The 21043-nt window shown below is 34.8% G+C and overlaps 2 protein-coding genes across 2 annotated transcripts; one reads left to right on the top strand and one right to left on the bottom strand.

The window, feature by feature from the left end:
* Nucleotides 1–3491: 3491 nt before the first annotated feature.
* LOC131942468 (basic phospholipase A2 PA-5-like) lies at nt 3492–7801 on the bottom strand. Its single transcript, XM_059302365.1, has 5 exons — nt 7702–7801; nt 6470–6517; nt 4708–4873; nt 4017–4123; nt 3492–3712 (listed from the first exon to the last, which is right to left on the bottom strand). The coding sequence occupies exons 2-5, from the start codon at nt 6504–6506 to the stop codon at nt 3594–3596; spliced, it is 429 nt and encodes a 142-aa protein (XP_059158348.1). The 5' UTR covers nt 6507–6517; nt 7702–7801; the 3' UTR covers nt 3492–3593.
* A 5444-nt stretch (nt 7802–13245) lies between these two features.
* LOC131942469 (basic phospholipase A2 homolog textilotoxin B chain) lies at nt 13246–16907 on the top strand. Its single transcript, XM_059302366.1, has 5 exons — nt 13246–13378; nt 14350–14420; nt 14703–14886; nt 16212–16315; nt 16693–16907. The coding sequence occupies exons 2-5, from the start codon at nt 14363–14365 to the stop codon at nt 16818–16820; spliced, it is 474 nt and encodes a 157-aa protein (XP_059158349.1). The 5' UTR covers nt 13246–13378; nt 14350–14362; the 3' UTR covers nt 16821–16907.
* The last annotated feature ends 4136 nt before the right edge of the window (nt 16908–21043 follow it).

The raw sequence follows: 21043 nt of genomic DNA, 5'->3' as shown, positions 1-21043 counted from the left end.
AAATAGGCAAGCAAGCAAGCAAATAAGCATATATATATATATATATATATATATATATATATATATATATATATAGCGGCATTCAAATTATGATTTACTGAAAAGTGGAAAATAAAACAACTAAATAGCGGCGTGTGATTCGTCGCGGGTCGGCTCGTATCGCTATATTTGTCAGTAGACTTTCGATAGGAAACGCAGTCGCACTCTGCAATCACAACACACCAGTCAAAGTACTTACAGGTAAGGATATATGATTAATTATGTTTAGCTATTATATTACATTCTATCATTTTAGAGAATAATAAACAATGTGTATTTTTTTAATATAGCCTATTTCCAGAAGATTTTCGAGAACCTAACTGATTTGTTTACATTTTAACACAATGCTTTGAAACTAGATATCCATTCTAGAATCTAAATCTAGAGAACAATTAAAACAAAATTATTCGAATTATACTTCCACAAACTTGAGCAATAAATTTAATTACTGTTAATTTTCTACTAGCGTTAGATTGAGGGTTTAGCTACGTATTAAGAAATGTTTATATGGTAGGTCACAAAATGTTTGGCGTACATGTTAAACAACATGCTTGGTTGTCTTTACTAAATGCTTCTATGATTAATTTTGATATTATATATACTGGCAAAATATTGAGATGGCTATTCAGTTCAATAAATAATAAGCATGTTTCAAATGTTAACACATTAAAACATGAGCTTAGCAATTAGCTTACTATAGTGATGAGTATTATTTGTTTAGATTTTAGATTAAAAGTCGAAATTATTTAATTCCGTGACATTAAATTGTATTGACAGATGCTACCATACATCAGAGGGAGAAGGCTATTTAAACTTAGCTAGCAATCTCAAGCTGTAAAGTGACAAAATAATGTCATTTTATTAGTCACAAAAATTTTCGTCTGACTTACCAAAAAAAAATCAGTTTTATTGTTTCGAGATACCAGCCTCTCTCAACAGACCATTATTACCAAAATAACATACCACCTCTCTCAACAGACCAGCCTCTCTCGACAGACCAATCTTATATACAAGACACAAGCATATCTCAACAGACCAGCCTCTCTCGAGGCGCCGGTCGACGTGCATGATTCGATTTAGTGAACTACTATAATACCGCTAGTTTGTCCACAAACCGAAAGATAGAAGTAAACAAATATAACATGTAGGAGCGACTTCTAAACTGTTATTGATTAAAAATAATAATTAGCAAACAGTATAAAATAATTAAAGAGCAGTATTTTAAAAAAAACGTTTTTTACCTACCACATTGCACTTTATTAATCCACGCTAATTATATAATATTTTTTTTTAATCACCGAAACAAACAAATATTTTATTTTCTCAGTTGTAATGTTTTTTAAAGGGAAATAAACAATTTATGTGCGATCTATTGGAGGAATTAACCGGCAGTAAATGAAACGAAGTCAAGTAATGTATACACTTTTTAAACTTTTGTGAAGGCTGTGTTTATTCCACATAACGTTAATTAAAATGGTATGTTTGGATAATGAACTTTTTATTTACAAAACTATCCATATATTTTTAAAAAAAATTCCTTTAAATAAAATACGCTTTAAGAATATTACACTATGGCGATCAAGTCGAGTTTTTAACTATATGACTCTTTTGACAAGGGTCAGACCGCTGTCCGCTGTCACTTACAGAGCCACAGAATCCGCTTGAGTTGTGTATACTATATTTGATATGGGTGTTTTAAAACAAATGTCGCATGATGAATTTCTGTCTACGGCATTTCAAAGCAGTACGGTAAGCCGGGGTAATTCCACACACGGGGTAATTCCACACACGGGGTAATTCCACACACTATATACTGAATACTCTCTATTTTTAATGGGAGTAAAGTTTAATTAAAAGTTACTATTCCTTGTTTCTAAGAGGTCATTTATTGTACTTTCTGATGCTGTTAGAGAAGCGTTCATCTACAATCAGAGCAAGAATTTTAATTTTATATGCATCTATCTTCAAACATCCTTACGTAAGTACAACCCCTGCACTTTTTTAAAAATAGTTTATTTTGTCTTATTTTTAATTGTTGTCAATTATTTATTGATTTTATGAAAGCTTAATCATTTTTGTTAATAGTAACAGTTAATGATGCTAGATTCAGCCTTTAATTTAGAACAGGAAAGCATATTTTTTTCAATAGTAGGTGTGGGGCAATTCCACACACATGGTGTGGGGCAATTCCATATACTATAGTTTGGAATGTCCCATGTTGCTTTTTATACTCTTTAGAGGATTTAGCTTTTATTGTAAACCATTTAAACTGGTTATGGCTAATTCTGTAATTCACAACTTATGAATTAATCTTAAAAAAAAATACTTAAATAGTACTAGATCTAGTACTATTTATTTTTAAAAAGACTCTGCTATTAAAGTTAAGTAAAATTGCCACATACTTCTTTTATTTCTTTATCTATTATTATTTTTACTGTACCTATATTATTTATTATAATTTATGCAATATTTAGAGCTAAACATCCCCATACACACATTAGCAGTTAGACTTTCTAACATTTAATTTTGTATTTATTTCAGAATGGTCCACAATTATATAGTAATAACTTCGGCCTATGACAGATGAGAGCAGAATTTAGGAGGAAGAAATGGAGGCTTTCTCTTCATCCAGTGATGAAGATTGGTTGCCCCCGTGCAAAACTGTTTCCAAGGGGAAACATGTTTTTTACAAATTTTTAAATACATGAATTTTAAAATTTTCATAATGTGTGTGGAATTGCCCCACTTGCCATGTTTTTGCAATAAAAGTGAAATATTTAAAAATTGTAATTTATTTTGTGAATTATCTCTATATTTGTTTGCCATCATATAAGTAATGCATGTCTAGTTAGAGCCTCAATATTATATTGTGGTAGTGTTAATTTTAGATTTTTTACAATTTTTTTAGAAAAGTAGTGTATGGAATTACCCCGGGTTACCCTATTGCCTGTTTAGAGATGTGGGATATCATTAGCGGTTTTCTTCTCGAAAATGTATTTAAAACGTACCAGAATAGAACAACACCATACATATGTTTCATGTCTATTTAAATATAATGTTTACTTTGAAACTTGACATGGAATGCTCCCATCTAATTCTCTACCTTCTGTTAAATTTTGAGTAATTTCCGTTGACCGGAAGTAGTAATTTACGCTACTTCCGATTTTTCAAAAAACTAATGTAAATTTTAAAAGTACTAATAATATTGCGCACTATTATGCGCTTTTTTATTTGGCGTTCACTTGGTGTGCAATTAATTTGTCTACGAGATTTTATTCTATTTTTAAAACTTTAAGTATTTAAAATGGATTAAAAATCATGTCTATAGCCCGAGTTCCCATCCCCTGTTATTTTATATAAGAATATTCGAGAAAGTTTAGGGGAGATCACTCTCGTTTTTTTATTATTATAATAGACAGATATACTGAGATCAAAGGAACAACAATTTGGGATGGTCAAAATCATACATTTATTAGAAGGCTTTTGGTGCTAGCAGATGGTGTGGTACCAGCTAATCCACAGAGAGCTTGAAAATTTATTCGTTAATTCAGGTTCTAGCAGTTGCTGTGGTCGTAGTTGTGGTACCTATCGTTGTAGGGATGTGCGGCCACACAGTTGGCGAAGTCGATGTCGCATTTACAAGTTCTGTCCTCACATGAAGATGTTTGGCTGTCTGAAATAGGACGTGACGATTACTAAATGGTTTGTAAATCAATCTGCGTTATTAATAAAAATTAATTTATTAATAACAATGCTTTGTAATAGTATGTTCCAAGTAGACACGTGAAGTAGACAAAACATGCTTTATCTAACTTACTGATATGGGATGTTATCAAAATAAATTCTAAATAGAATTTACTAATATGGGAGATAATCACAATTCTATATCGAACTTACTAAAATGGGAGGTAATCAAAACAAATTCTATATAGAATTTACTAATATGGGAGATAATGACTATTCTATATCGAACTTACTACAATGACAAGAATGACCCGAACAAGTATAGTGGTAGGTCGAAAGTTTGGGGGAGCAGCCTGATGCGCTCAATGTGCCGTAGCACTGGTCGTGCACCTGACAACACCTGCAACATTTTAAACCGCAGATTAGTTAAATAAAGTTTTATACTTATGTCACAGTTATAAACATTTAATCTTACTATAGAACGTTTATAAAATTTTGAATAAATCTCTTTTGAGTTACTTTTGGAACTTAATTATTTTATATTTATTTTGTCATTTTAAGTATGTCTACGACATGCTTTTAATTTTTAAAAAATTAACCATTTTATTTAAAAATGATAGCATATATTTTGCAGGTTCGAAAGGTGGGCTACATCTAATTAAGGTAAGAAAGGCAAGTTAAGACGTAAGATGCTACAAGTCATTGTTGTTCGTCTTTCTATATTTTAGTTCTTCTTTTTAAGTTTATAATAGTTTAATAGTTAAAGCTTCCAATTTTTTAAAATGAATGTTGCATGTTTGAGAAAAACAAACCTGATACATATGTAAAAAAAATGAACTATAAATGATGTATAAGTATGTACTTGCTTAAATTTATACACGCGTTTTTATCTCCATTTATTAAAAGATGTTATTTCGTCAGCAAATAAACAGCTACCTTACAACTAATGTAAGCCCTATGTAATTATGTAGCCAGAAATTTTACCTATCTACGGCGTCAACGGGGGTACCAGCACCTCCCCACCCACAGTAACATCCGTATCCGTTGTAATCCAGAGCATGCCCTGTGACTGTATGCAGCAATACACCTAGTTCTACCAGATTCCTCTTGTCTGCTTGGTCGCTATTGCTGGGATGGGCGTAGACCACCGCTGGTGAAAGAATTAATTTGAGAGTTATGTCCCCGTTTTCTTTATATCTACTTATTGTGTGGAACGTAGAAAAAATACTTAAAAAAAACTTTTTAAAAAACCACGTTTTTCTTGTGGACTAAAAAGTAGAAAATAACTATTTACATACATTTGATGACAAAAAACGTGGGTCGGGCAGATGGGTCGGGAAATTTGATGGTGAACGTACCCACGTTTTTTGTCATCAAATGTATGTAAATAGTTATTTTCTACTTTTTAGTCCACAAGAAAAACGTGGTTTTTTAAAAAGTTTTTTTTAAGTATTTTATTTTCTCCTTTTTAGTCCGTTGCTACACATGAAAAACGTGGTTTTTAAAAAAGTTTTTTATATAGTTTATTTTCTACTTTATCTAATGACTTGATTAAGTATGAATTGACTAAGTGTTTATAAATACACGGACTAAAATAATCTTGAGCGACCAGGATTCGAGCCTGGGTTGTCGCGGCCACAACGCGAAGTACTAACCACTATACGATCACGGCCAGCGCGCTCACATCGATTGGGGCCGAAGTAACTGTGTCAATAAGCCTCAAGTCTTGTCGGTATCTTTAGAAATCATGTCCTCAATTTTATGGTCCTTAGGGCGTAATTAAATTAAGCTAATTACGGTCTCTAATTGCTAGTTTTTATGATTGCATCTGAAATTGTTAGGCGAAAGTAACTTGCATGCCAAATTTCAGATCTATAGAGCAATCAGAAGTGGGCTAATTTTCGATGTCAATTTTAACAACAAACACATCCACACGAAGCTGAGTTAATAAAAAAAAACGTGTTAAAAAGTTGTCTTGAATGGTGCTTGTAAGTAATTCAATTGTCTTCAACTTCTTGTTTTTAGACTTGCCAACTAGTATATTTTAAACTAAATAATTGATATTTTTTATAAAATAGTAAAAAAGAAATATAAAAGTTTCTTCTGCTTTTGTCAGCTTATAAATAAATTGTAAACAATGATAATATTAGACTGCGTGTTGTAGGTTAGCGTTAAGAAAAACATTAAAGAGCTTACGTCGAATTGTGATTTTTTTTAAAAAGAAGAGTAAACTATTTCTTTCTCTTATTCTAATCCGTAACAAGGTTTTCTAAACGTAGTTACAATATCAATATGATATTATTGATATAAATACTATTGGCCTATCGGTAATTAATTTGATTCTGTTATTAGTAACAAAAATTATAATTTCTGCATTTTGAGTGTATTTCGTATTTTAAAATCTTGAAGCGAGACCTAAAAAAAAAACAACAAACAACTGAAAGCATATATATATATATATATATATATATATATATATATATATATATATATATAAATGGGAATAATTTTCAAAATAGTTAATTTACTTTGAAAATGTATATATCTCCCTGGCTAAAAAGATATCGAATTTTAAGTCCCAGACTTACAAACACTATTGCTCAATATAATCAACCACTGAATGCTAGAATGGTATAAACAAATATGTAGCATGGCTGTTGTTGCGTTTGTGTGAATTTAATGAGATAAAACAGATCTGATAAACAAAATCGTACATATACTTAATTATTCTATTGTAAAAACTTACCAAAACACAGAAGAGAAATGTAGGCAACGATAGACATGTTGACAATACCTGCAACATTAATGTATCTATTTAATACAGTTGTAAATCCAAAATTTTATCGAACACATTGAGACTTATGTGGCGATACGTGTACAGGGAAGGGCTAGCATAGTGTATTTCACACTTTTGCGTTTAAAAAAAATATACAGAAAGTTTTCACTTTTAATTTTTGCATGTTTTGAAAATGATTTGTAAATTATAGAATCTAGTACAATTTGATAAAACTTATATACCCGATTCGAACCAACTAATTTTATATCTCAGCAATAAACGCTTTGTCTAATGACAATGATAAGATAGTGTGACTGCTTTTTAGTGAGCATTGCCTGGATTTTCTGACGATGTTTGGACGATGGGATGAGGAAGATTTACGGATTAGCTTAATTAAGTGTGACTAAACCCCCAGCTTATATAAAGACTGATAAAATTAGCAACCACATTGTGATAAATCAAGCCAACCTAAGCTTAAAACTAACACATAATATTTTATTTTAAACCAACGAGCACATAAAACAGACACACAACTAATTAGGCCTTATGGACTTTGTGACCTTGAAATATTTTCCTCTGGAAAATTATTAGCCAACTAGGATTTACTTTGAATGCTAAAATGCAATACATTTTTATTTAGTAATAACAAAAAAACCTGTAATTTTATTAGCCTTTTACGATTTACTTGGTATACTAAAATATGTTACTTTTTCATTTATTTTAAGCTTTTTTTTGTCGATTTCTTAAATATATAAAGCATTTTGAATAGTTTACCATGTTTGGCACATAAAAGTAAGCATTAAACAGCAAAAAAAAAGGTTAAAAACAATTTCGGATGTTATGGAAAAAAAAACTCCACCATTCTGAATTTGTCGGTACTTTATCGGCTTATTTTTCAGTATTAAATTTGCCAACTTGTTAAAAGAGCTACTGCTCAGAATTTTACAAGGTCTGAAAAATAGTGCATTTTTTAGTATTCAAAAGTTTCAAATTGGGCAAATTGTTTATCATAAACTTTTTTTCTATCATAGAAAAATAAGATTTACTTTGAACGCTAAAGTACATTTTTTAAGAAGCACAAGAACTATTAATCAATAATCATTATCGATATTAATTAATTACTATTAAACCGCTAACAATAGACTTATTAACACAAAACAAATTAAGGAAACAATAGGGATAATATATTGCAAGTTTCTTACCTCGATAGAAAGCAGAAAACTCAGTTCAAGATCTCACTCGTTTATTTATTGTCCAAGTCCTCACGATCCACCGTGAGAGATCCCCAGATGTCTGTTATCTGCTCCGGTGCTGTAACATCCCTCATTGTCTGGAACCAGGATTTTGATGAAAGAGAACATTTTATATTTAACAGTAGTGGAACAAATTTCTATTTTTACAGTAATTTCGACTAGTGTTCGAAATAGCAAACAAACATTTAACCCTTTAAAGTGCACGAACAGACGCGTTAACCTAATTTAAAAGTTTATAAATAAAGTAAAGACTCTAGTTCGGAATGAACTTCTTGATAAGGATTCTATGTTAAATGAAACTAAAGCAAGAATAAAAATAAGAAGTAATTTATAAAACAAATAGTTCGATACATTTAAAAAAACAAAAGCTTTAAGGAATTGGTCTATACATTAGAGCGTTGGTCGGTTACGCTATCTTTTATTTGGGACATTGAAATTGATAAGAATATACGAATCAAAGACAACGAACTGGTTTTATGACTGATGAAATTAATGTATGATACCTAAAATCTCAATCTGATAAGCTCTATGATTAATTAACTGAAGAAAGTTTAATTAGCTAAGGATAAAAAACGCACTGGCAAGGATTTTTTAACATAACATTTCTTGAGTTCTCTCCCGTTAGTAAAACCACTGCAAATTTGATTTTTAAAACGAAGTGTCTACTCGGAATAAGATTTTATCGGCAAAAGATAGTTCTGCGCATGCGCAGTGACCTATGGCTAGGGTTAGGGCTAGAACGAGGGTTAGGGGTAGGATTAGGGCTAGGGATAGGGATAGGGATATGATTAGGGCTAGGGATAGGATTAGGGTTAGGGTTAGGGATAGGATTAGGGATAGGGTTAAGGATAGGATTAGGGTTGGTATTAGGGTTCTGCGGTTGTAAACACACGCATGCGCAGTACCATCGAAAACATCGCCGCTAAGTCGTAGTTTCTCTCCATTGCGCATGCGTATCGCATGCGTATCTTATTCCGACTAGAATCGGCCTTTTTAAAAATCCGTTAAGAAATTTGAAGATTCCATAATCAAACATAGATCTGAGGGATCCAGCAGTGGCTTAGTTATAAAACCCAGTATGTTTTACGATGTAGAAACATTGGTTACAACCGAGTAGACTATCATTAGAGACATTTCTTTTAATGTCAGAAGCAGAAATGGATTACTTGTCGGTGGCTTATGACTCAAGTAGGTGAAGGGGGGGGGGGGGCGTGAAAGGTAGAATGTTGACAGTCTTGAGACGACAACCTAAATTCTTCAGTGGAAGTCGAGGCGAAATGCTGTTTAAGTGGTACGTTAGGGTTAATGCTGTATTAGTGGTACGTTCGGGTTATATCTGTTTTAATGGTACGTTAGGGTTAATGCTGTTTTAGTGGTACGTTAGGGTTAATGCTGTTTCAACGGGACAATAGATTCTGATAAACTAGTGTCTACTAGCTCACAATAGTTTAAAAAAACAGTATCTAAAATATAATAGTAATTTGATGTATGCAATTGTTCTTCTAGTTCTATCTTTTGTTTTCAATTTTAGGTAATTATTTTAGATTATATATATATATATATATATATATATATATATATACATATATATATATATATATATATATATATATATATATATATATATATATATATATATATATATATATATATATATATATATATATATATATATACATTCTTACATACAATATATTTATTTATGGGGAAATGGGGAATATATATATATATATATATATATATATATATATATATATATATATATATATATATATATATATATATATATATATATACCAATGTCGTCCATATTCTACTGACTTAGCATTTAACAAATGACTTCCTGGTAGCTAAGACCGAGTTCCCTGCCTATAGTTTCTCGGTCAATGAATACAAAGTTGGGTACAGTGTTGGTATACACTGCAGTTCAACCGAGTTACATTTGTTCACACTGGATATAAATCTACCCCTCTTTACATATAACAAATATTAATATCTGCTCTGGCAGATAGCTAAGCATGGTTGCAAGGTCGTCTATAAAGGACGTCACCATCTGTATATGAGGAGGGGGGGGGGTAGGACTAAGATATGTAAAAAGGGGAAGGTGTGTTACGAAAGGGAGACGCATAGTGTGCCCGTAGTATTTGAACCTAAAATGTAGGTGACGTTCTGCGCTTTCAAAAAATATTTTGTAATTCATATAAAATATTCCTTACACTCAATGCTGACCTAGCTGAGTGTTGTTATTTTATAAAGAATTCACACTTTTTAAAAGAGGGCTGGAGAGAGGGGGAGGGGGAACTGAGTTGAGAATTTTTTTTTCGTGGATGGGGTCTGACTTATTGTGACGATGAATGACGAAAGCGAAGACCGAGTTTCCAGCCAATAGATTTTTGGTCAATGAATTCAAAGTTAGGTACAGTGAGGGTATGCACTGCAGTTAACCTTGTTGAATATTTTCACATTGGATATGATTCTACCCCTCTTGACATAAAACCCACAGTAAAATCTGCTCTGGTAGATAGCCAAGCATGGTTACCAGGTCGTGCATAAAAGACGTCACCAGCTGTATGTGATGGTGGGGGGGGGGGGGGGGGGTTGGTCTGATTTTGAAAAGGGGTATGTGCGTTATGGAAAGGAGACTTGTAGATTTTAAACTATTTTTCTACGTTACTGTGTGTGTGTTAGTATTACTGTAGAACGATCATTTTTATAGTAAACCTTTGTTTTTTACAAAACCACCATCAAATTACACAACAAATATTATTAATGAAAAGAAAATTCATTGCTTTTTGGTCGGAATTGGGCCCTCTGAAAGTCCTGCCCCCCCCCACCCCCAGTGTGCTGATATTATTTGAAACTAAAAATGAAGTTGACACTCTGCATCTTCATAAACTTATTTTGTAATTTATATACAATAATGTTTACAATCAATGCTGACCATATTATTATTATTATTTTTAAACAGAATTTACACATTTTAAAAGAAGGCTGGAGAGAGGAAGATGTTAGCTGAATAGAGACTTCTTTTTTTCGCGGTTGTGACGATGCATGATGAAAATGCAGAAAGGAGATTAACATGGACGACACCTTAAAAAGAATTCACAAACTTGTAGTCCAACCACTGTGTCACGAGTCTTGTAAACTAAATATTTGACCAACATGAAGTGTAAGACATTCTCTTTATGTAACAAGTTACGCATTCTTGCCATGATACATGGTAGCAGTTCTGCAGAACTTTAGCCTATATAGAACCTGGCTATTTCGATCGGGCTAAAAAAGTAATTTTATGTTACTGTCTGAAATCAAAGCCATGCATTTCTGGTTAAATAATTAGCAACAATGGCGTTAAAAGGATTGCTTAGTTTCGGGTTTTATAGATAATCCAAAGTTAAATTTCGATTACAGCGGTTTGTTAAGTGGATCTAGGTTATTAATACACTTCAGAGGCGTAGCGCCCCCTTCCGGCGTCCGGGGACAAACTTTCAATTTGGCGCCCCCCTCCCCCCATATTTTTTAAATTTATAATTCAAAAGTGCAGTTAAAATAAGCATTTAATTTTTTTTCCAACCCATTTTAGAGCCTCTGGGTTCGGCGCCCGGGGATATGTGTACCCCTCCCCCGTCGCTGCGCCTCTGATACAATTGTTACGTTTAGATGCATTTTACGTATTTTTTTTTATTTAGGAAAGTATAAGCGTATAAGTAGACACCGACTTAGTTCTATCTAATTAATTGGCAAATTAGCGAATGCAGTGATTATTGATTTAACAACTCGCAACGTGAGCTGATTGCATGATGTAACCAACAAATGTAATCACCTTATCACTACGTGATCAATACATTACCTATAGACTATCCCCCTCCACCTCGTATAATATGACATAGGGTTAGGCTTCTGGATAGTGTGAGGGCTAAGAATATGGACTAGTAGAGGGTTAAACATAGGCTTTTATTATAAAGTTTATGTTAAGGTTACAGAAAGGGTTACGGTTAGTGTTATAAATAGGTTTAGAATTAGATTTAGGATTAGGGTTAAGTTTAGGATAAGGACAAGGACAACGTAAGTCCTTGGATGATTGAGGCAAGTGTGGTGTACATAAGAATAAATGGTTCTTGAGAGTTCAACAAATCAACCAAAATTACATGACTTTTTATGTTTTCAAATCTACAAAAACATCACTGCATATATTAAAGCTGATAAATAAATCCATGCTCTGCTTTACCCTAAAACAGTCTATATAAAAATGTCCATGTCTATAACTGACATTTACACACGTCTCTAGTTCGATCCGCCTTGACTACACAACTTTTATAACTCATGTAAACATTAATAGGGCGAGCGTTGATTACCTCCCCGCTTTGATCTCCCCTGTTAATGATAAAGGTTAGAGTTAAGTTTCTTGTTCCGTGGCGTTTACATTAATGAGATCCGGCGGAACAGTCAATTATAACTTAAAAGTTTAAAAATAAATTATTAATAGAAACATTTCTTCTTAATTCTTTTAATTTATAGATCATTGTAGAATTGTTGATATGAGATAAAAATTATAGATAAATGATAATCTAGTTATGACGCTCCACGCATAGAAAGATTTTGTAAACAATATAAGGTCTAGTTGCCCTTAAGTTTTAGAGTACAGTTAGGTGAACTTTTGACGTCTTTACACTAACATCCCAACAATGGCGTAGGCACTATACCTACATCACAGCTGTTATTCAAAGTATTATTCAGGTTCGACGTGCTGTTTTACAAACCTACATGTTTCTGAATACTAGTAATGCATTGCATTGCAGTTTATTTTATTTAATTGTTAAAGAATTAATATGTAAGTAATAGTTATTTTAACAAGTACAATAGTCTGGTTATGTTGAAATCTGCTAAATTCAAAGCATTACAAGATACCAACAAAAAGTTACAGAATATTTACACGCACACCCACGCCCACACGCACGCTAGCACACACACACAGAGACACACACACAGATACACACACACGCACTCACACAAACATACAGACACACACGCGATCACACATCCAGACACACACACACAATGACATACACATACGCACGCACACATACGCACACACGCACGCACTCATAAACACACACACAGACACGCACACACTCAGACATATAACAAGCATCACAAACCTTGCCATTTCACAAAATTAGGTAACCATATAGCTGTGTTTGAGTTTATCAATTAAATCAGCTACACGTAACCATAAAATGGGAAACGATTTACCAATTGAAACATCTAATACATGGATGTGCTATACATGTTACACGAAATCAATAACGATAGCTAATAAAATTATAGGTGATTGAAACCGAAGATGACATTGACGATGACATAATGTTTATCAGACATTTTCAATGTTGAATATTATAATATATAGTCGTTGTACTTAGGGTAATACAAGTTCAAGCCATCGATTTACTTTAAAACAAAAAAATCAATTTTTAAGACATAGCGAGCTCATGATTTTAGTGTATCACTCAGTAAGAAGGGAAGAGTATTTGAAGAGGGGCGCAATCTTTAGGCCTATTAAAATTAATTAAAACTACCAACTGGAACCTATTAAAAAAAGGAATAATTACAATTTTAAGTAAAGTTAAATGTAAGTAATGCTTAATGTTCTTTGAGGTAATATAGTTAGTTCAAAACAAAACTAATGCATAATTAAATTTGTAATTTATTTAACTATCAATTTTAAATATTGTTATTTGTTCTTCTTCCTTGTTCTTATTTGTATTGTTGGACGTGAATTTTCTCCAAATAAATTAAGTATTACGTGTCAGCTTGTCATGCACCGTATGGGCCGATGACGTCGATTTCAGCCTGCTCTTCTTTCTGTATTTGCTTCCGTAGCCTCTTGATTCAGACTTGTGTCAGCATTATGCCCAGCCGCCTTTACTTTACGCAACTTAAGTCAGGTACCTATCATAGATGGGTGGACTCAGGGACGCTCTTCAGACTTGAAACCTGATTTGAACTCGAGGCCTTGGGTTAACAGTCGTATGCTGTACCATTCAACCACGCCATCTTATACGCTCTTACCCGTAATCAACATTTCGAGTTATGCGATATCTTTCGAGCTGTGATTTCCATCCCTTTTACATCAAGCTACCTTGTGTTGTGCGTGGCGCGGGGGCAACACGGCAGTTGGTTAAGGGCACAACTAACTGTCAGGAGCTCAAGTATCAAACTCACTGTCTCAAAGTTAACAAACGAGCGTTCACAACAATATTCCAAACATGAGGAGATCATTCTTGTCGGTATAAAAAAGATAACAAATTGAGGTAAACAGTAGAAAATTTATCATTTCCGATGGATTTCGAAAAACTAAAAAATGGACTTTACATAATATTTTTCCCTTCTGTACTCATAACACACGAGGGCGTAACTAAAAGCTCTCTTCAATTGTGCCTGTCTTTGGCATTTTTTTGACATTTCCCCAAGATATTCCGGTTTTTGTCATTTGTTTTTCACATTTTTCTATTTTACCTTTATACAACCAGCATCATTCCTGTGTTGTAAGATGAGACAAAGAAAATGTATTTTACCTACTAATTGTGTCTGTATTTTTAGATTAAGATCAGCCATGTTTAATTTGATTGTACTGTTGGTTATGCTATTTGGCCCAGCACAGTGTTTCAAAGGTAGGTTATTCGAGTGTGCGTGTAAACAAACACACATACGAACATAAACTAACACACACACTCATATATATATATATATATATATATATATATATATATATATATATATATATATATATAATGGAGCAGAAATACACCGTTTTAAAAAAATATATGTTAATTCAATTCATATTAAAAAGTTGAACTTACGGTTTTTTATCATGGAAGTATTTATTTTATTTCAGCTCTAACCTTTCATATCCTTTAAATTCAGTCTTAGCTTGAAATCATTTTGTTGTATAGATTATCTTAAGAATTCGGCTGTGCTGGGAGAAGTGGCGCGGGGCTACAAGGAGGGCGATCTCAGCCAATTGCGACCTTTGCTCAAGGCCGTGACCGGCAGGGAACCGGCAGCCTACAACAACTATGGCTGTCACTGTGGACAAAGGGGTGGTCAAAACATACCGGCTGTCGATGGGGTTGACAGGTCAGAGTTTAATCCTGACCTGACCTGACCTGACCTGACCTGACCTGACCTGACCTGACCTGACCTGACCTGACCTGACCTGACCTGACCTGACCTGACCTGACCTGACCTAACCTAACCTAACCTAACCTAACCTAACCTAACCTAACCTAATCTAATCTAACCTAATCTAACCTAACCTAACCTAACCTAACCTAACCTAACCTAACCTAACCTAACCTAACCTAACCTAACCTAACCTAACCTAACCTAACCTAACCTAACCTAACCTAACCTAACCTAACCTAACCTAACCTAACCTAACCTAACCTAGTCTAACCTAACCTAGCCTAGCCTAGCCTAGCCTAGCCAAACCTAACCTAGCCTAACCCAACCTAACCTAACCTAACCTAACCTAACCTAACCTAACCTAACCTAACCTAACCTAACCTAACCTAACCTAACCTAACCTAACCTAACCTAACCTAACCTAACCTAACCTAACCTAACCTAACCTAACCTAACCTAACCTAACCTAACCTAACCTAACCTAACCTAACCTAACCTAACCTAGCCTAACCTAGCCTAGCCTAGCCTAGCCTAGCCTAGCCTAGCCTAGCCTAGCCTCGACCTAGCCTAGCCTAGCCTCGCTAGCCTAGCCCTAACCTAAACCTAACCTAACCTAACCTAACCAAGAGTACCCTACCCTACCCTAACCCTAACCCTAACCCAAAATCTAACCCTAACCCTAAATCTAAATCTAAACCCAAACCTACACTTTAACCTTACCGTACTTTACCGGAACGGACCTGACCTAACTGAACTGACAGACTATATGCCCTAGTTGACTCGACCCGAATCGACCTGACCTGTCCCGACCCAACCTTGCCCAACCGAGACCAACCTAACCTGGTCTTGACTAGCCTAGTTGGATCTGACCTGACCTCGCCCAGGTTGAGGTGTGTGGTGTGCAAGGTTTTTGACTCGTGTCGCCCAGGTTGAGGTGTGTGGTGGTGGCGAAGGTTTTGACTTGTGGTAGAAATGCGCTGCGTGGGTGGCTTTACAGCAGTTGCCTTAAGTGCTAACTTGACGACTTGTGATAAAATGTACAACACAATACTCTCGGTTGAACTACCCTACACACACACGCACTTACACACACACGCACACACTCGCAAACCCATACACCCACCCATACGCACACACACACACACACGTGCGCAGTCACCCCCGAAACCCCCACCTCCTAACACACACAAAGACAGAAAAACACACTCACTTGCTCAGAACACTCTCACATGCATACACCCGCCCATTTGAAATGAGAATGGACCCCACCTTGTCAGATGCTGTAAGGAACATGACGAGTGCTACGCCAACCTCCCAGAATGCCAGAACCGCGAGGTGGAATACTTCTATCAGTGTCAAGCCAATAAGAAATGTCGCTGCAGTAAGTATCGTTTAGTATATTTCCAAGGAGATTTCTCAGGCCGCATTCTACGGCTTCGTAATTGCCCAACCACATTAAAAAATGTTCCTAGTATTATGTTAGTACACAGAAAAAATATATGCAATTTAAATAATAGACATTTTAGAACTGTGATGTATCCATTATATATATATATATATATATATATATATATATATATATATATATATATATATATATATATATATATATATATATATATATATATATATATTTATATATATATATATATATATATATACATATACATTTATATATATATATATATATATATATATATATATATATATATATATATATATATATATATATATATATATATATAACTATTTTTTCAGTTTCTTTCCTGAGATCGTGCAATGGCAAGGTTTGTAAATGTGACCTTGAACTTGCCAATTGCCTATCTAGAGAGTTCTATGACTACTACTACGTCAACTTCCAAAAGAAATACTGCAAGAAGTTCTGAAGAGTTTAACCAACACGGTTGCTGTGGTCTAGAAGATTAGAAATTACCCGGTGAACATTGAGTCAAATTAAAATAACGAGAATTGTGTTTACTCGCGTTATTATACATTTTTTTTTATAATATTCCTTTTATATGGAAAATGCGTCTACGTTTATGTTTACATCATTTTTACCTAATTATCATTAACCAAGCAAGTAAGGATCCCTTTCGGAAAATTAAATGTATAGTGCGGTCAGTACTATGCCTAGCCGCATTTACTTTTTTTTTACGCGACTTAGGTACCCATCAGACGTTTTGCAAACTTGAACCCACATCCAAACTCGAGACTGCATTATTATATTTAAAAACAGTTCATTATCTTTTTAAATTAGTGTATTTGTGAATTCTATATCGTTTCTCTCCCCCTTCTCTTCCCCTACCCCTATTGAACAACTTACTATTACATTACTCAATACAAGTTGATATTTCTAAATTATTAGGCATTTATGCAGAATCGTTAAGGTAAAATCGTGAGGTATATTCGAGCAGATCAGGTATTTAAAAAATCAATACATAAATTTCAAAACGTCTACAGACCAAGTTTACAGAACATTAAAAGCCGGTGATTGAATAACAAGCGGCTTGGTCGCACTGGTGGATTCAGAGTAAAAGAATGCTGTGTATTTGTGGACAAAGGACATATTTGTCTCCCTTATATTCATAATCGGGCCATAAGAACTCGGGTAAAAACCCACTGTGAAAAAAAATATCGTAACAAAAGCCGTCGCGAAAATTTAACGTCAGTGGAGGTCAACGTGACAAAAACCCAGCGTGACGAAATCAATACGTGGCAAAAACACAATGGGATAAAAACTCAACGTGACAAAAACCCAGCGTGATAAAAACTTAACGTGGCAAAAACGCAACGTGATAAAAGCTCAACGTGACAAAAACACAACGTTATAAAAACTCAACGTGGCAAAAACACAACGTGATAAAAACTCAACGTGGCAAAAACACAACGTGATAAAAACTCAACGTGACAAAAACACAACGTGATAAAAATCCAACGTGAAAAAAACTCAACGTGACAAAATATCAATTATACTTAAAACCCTTTGACACAATCTCATCGCAAAAAAAAAATTACAAGGTTAATCGGTACTTGAAAATCTGGAAAAATAGCCACAGTAACAAAAACCTTACATGATAAAGAGAGTGGTTGAAACCAATCGTGATAAAAAATCCCACTTTTACAAAAACTAAGTGTGATACAATGCTACCTTGTCAAAAACCCACAATTTCACAAACCCACCGTTAACTACCAGTACATCCAGCAGCAGGTTAATTCAAGACAATAAAATGTCACCGACAGTGGCGTAGCCAGGACCGTCTCATGGGGGGGGGGGGGGTCAAATTTTTACCCGGGGACAAACTTTCGATTTGCACCCCCCCCCCCCACCTCAAACTTTTGATTTGCACCTCCCCCCCCCCCCTCAAACTTTCGATTTGCACACCCCCCCTCAAACTTTTGATTTACACATCCCCCCTCAAACTTTCGATTTACACCCCCCCTCATACTTTATATATACCGAGGGGTCTATTGGGGGGTTATAACCCCCCCTAACCCCCTGCCTACGCCACTGGTCACCGAGTCCGCCCAGCTCTGAAGGATACCTAACTCACTGTATAGAAAGTTTAGGCGGCTTGGCATAGTGGTGACCAAACCATCCCTAGCTCATAAACGGGTAAACTCTACTTCACTTGTCCCATGGATCGTCAGTTTCGAAAAGGAAACTTTAACAAAAAAACCACAATAAAAATATCCACTATGACGAAAACCCACCATAACAAAAAAAAAGGACCATAAATCTTGTCTGAGGCCGATTTTAATTAAAATACATAAATTCGACTGGATGCATTTGCAAAATTTATTTTCCACACATAAAAAACATGCAGGTGAATGAGATTGCAAATTGTAACGCGTCGAATCTCTCTCTAAACTTAGGCCTACATTATTTTACCTACTTGAGCTTAATACTGTGTTTAATGCTCAAGCATTTGGCTAGATATAAAAAAAACCAAGAACAATTGACGACATAACATGCATGATTGGCAAGTATAACAAATAATGGGGTTAGCGGCCTGAAAATGTACAGTTTATTGACATGCTTTACTGAACAGGAGAACCCTATTCTGTCCCCTGAGGCTATGGGTCATTAGTGTTAAATCATATGTAAACTTTAATTCAATATTCGTTTTTAAATGCATTTCATGCATATAACATAACTTGCATTACACCTGAATATACGGCGTGGTCGGATGGTAGAGCATTCGACTGCTAACCCGAAAGTCTCGAATTCTCTGTTTAAGACCGTAGAACGTCCTAGAGTCTACCCAGCTCTGATAGATATTTAGCTTACATTAGAGAAAATAAATTCAGCTGGACGTAGTGCTGACTATGCTATCTGACGAGATAAAAAACAACAGGTGAACTCTACTTCACTAGCCCCATGAACCGTCAGGTTCGAAACTAAACGGTACTTGTTTACACCTGAATATTATCAACCTAAGCAGTAAAGTTCACCGTTGGTAGGCCATCTTTAACGCCACTACAAATGTTAAACCCTGTCCGTTCATTTTTCGTCCCGTGTTTATATTCTTTTTTCATCGCTTTCTTTTCCTGTAACGATATCTGGTAAAAGTTTTTTCCACAAGTTTGGAGTTTTTGTAACATTAGTATCTTTTCCTCTGACGATTTTCAGCAGGTCAGCGTGATGACCAATAGACCTAAGTACCCTGTCACTCACACATTCATTGGACATAGGGATCTCTGTATGAGATTCCTTGTACATTTTTCTTGCCTCTCATTGCCATGACTTAAACATAAGCTTAAGTACCGCCATGATTAGTTTAAATATTCAAGTACCTGATGGGGTGTATGTAGTGCCTACAATTAAAATTTCATCCAAGTTATTCAAATGCATTTTTTTTAAAAACGTTCAGCCCCATTTGATCCCAATGTACTTACAATCCATGTCAGATAGCCTATATTCTATACTTTGTTGATACTATTTTGAAAATTGTATATATCGCAAAACTAAAAAAAAAATAACAAACCATAAAGCTTTTATTGTATACATTAACTCTAAAGCACTATGCTAAAGTAAGGTCTCTAGATTTTAATGACAGCTTATTATCTAATAAAATTTCTGAACCGTCGAGAATTTTTTTTATCTGCCCTAAACGAAACGTGCAAAATATAAATATTTATATTTACAAAGCTCAGTGGTTCTCAAAGCTTGAATATTTCTTACCTTAGTGAAGTAAGCGTTGATTTATGTGTGCCCTTTTTACAATGTAATATGTGAGTTTTACTATCTATCTCGGTCGTATCGCTGGATTCTAAATATAAACTTCGTTTCTAATTCCTATCAGTGGCGTAGCTACCGCAAAACTAGCGTAAGCAAGGCATAGGGGCCCAAGGCAAATAGGGGCCTTTTTTTGAAAGTCTGAGGGTGGGGGGTGCAAATCGAAAGTCTGAGGGGGGGGAGGGGGGTGCAAATCGAAAGTTTGTCCCCGGTCGCCGAGAAGGGTCGCTACGCCTCTGAGTGGCCCACTAACACTTTTTGCATAGGGGCTCAAAAATCCTAGCTACGCCACTGATTCCTATACCATATTAAAATGTGATATGTAAGTATTGTTGTGAGGCGAATGACATGCCGAATTAATAATTGTTTGTGTTTGGTATGTTAGTAATGTTAGTAATCAAACATAATATATAACAGATTAAAAAGCGGGAGTTACATGACGATCGATGTGTCTATACCGACTTGTTACTGGTGGGAAAACAACAAGTACGAATACTTTAAGTAGCACAAAAAAAAAACAACTAATAATCGAAAGTGTATTTTAAAGTAAAAGAAAAGTAGTTCTGCTTCCATTTAGTAATAATTGAAGACACCATTTGTTTTAGGTTTTATAAGTTAGATAGAACGATGCGGCCTAGAGAGCTGGACTGCAGAGGCGTAGCGATGGGGGGGGGGGGGGGGGGCAGGGGGGGACATATGTCCCCGGGCGCTGACCTTAGGGGGCGCCAAAATGGGTTGTAAAACAAATTAAAATGTCATTTTAGCTGCATTTTTTCAGTTTGCGGGGGGGGGGGGGGGTTTGCAAATCAAACATTTGCTCCCAAGGGGGGCGCCAAATTGAAAGTTTGTCCCCGGGCGCCGAAAAGGGTCGCT

Source organism: Physella acuta, unplaced genomic scaffold (assembly GCF_028476545.2).
Source record: "Physella acuta isolate Inbredline_101_S28 unplaced genomic scaffold, ASM2847654v3 ptg000406l, whole genome shotgun sequence".
Classification (NCBI taxonomy): Eukaryota; Metazoa; Mollusca; class Gastropoda; family Physidae; genus Physella; species Physella acuta.
This window is presented reverse-complemented; position numbering and strand designations above follow the sequence as displayed.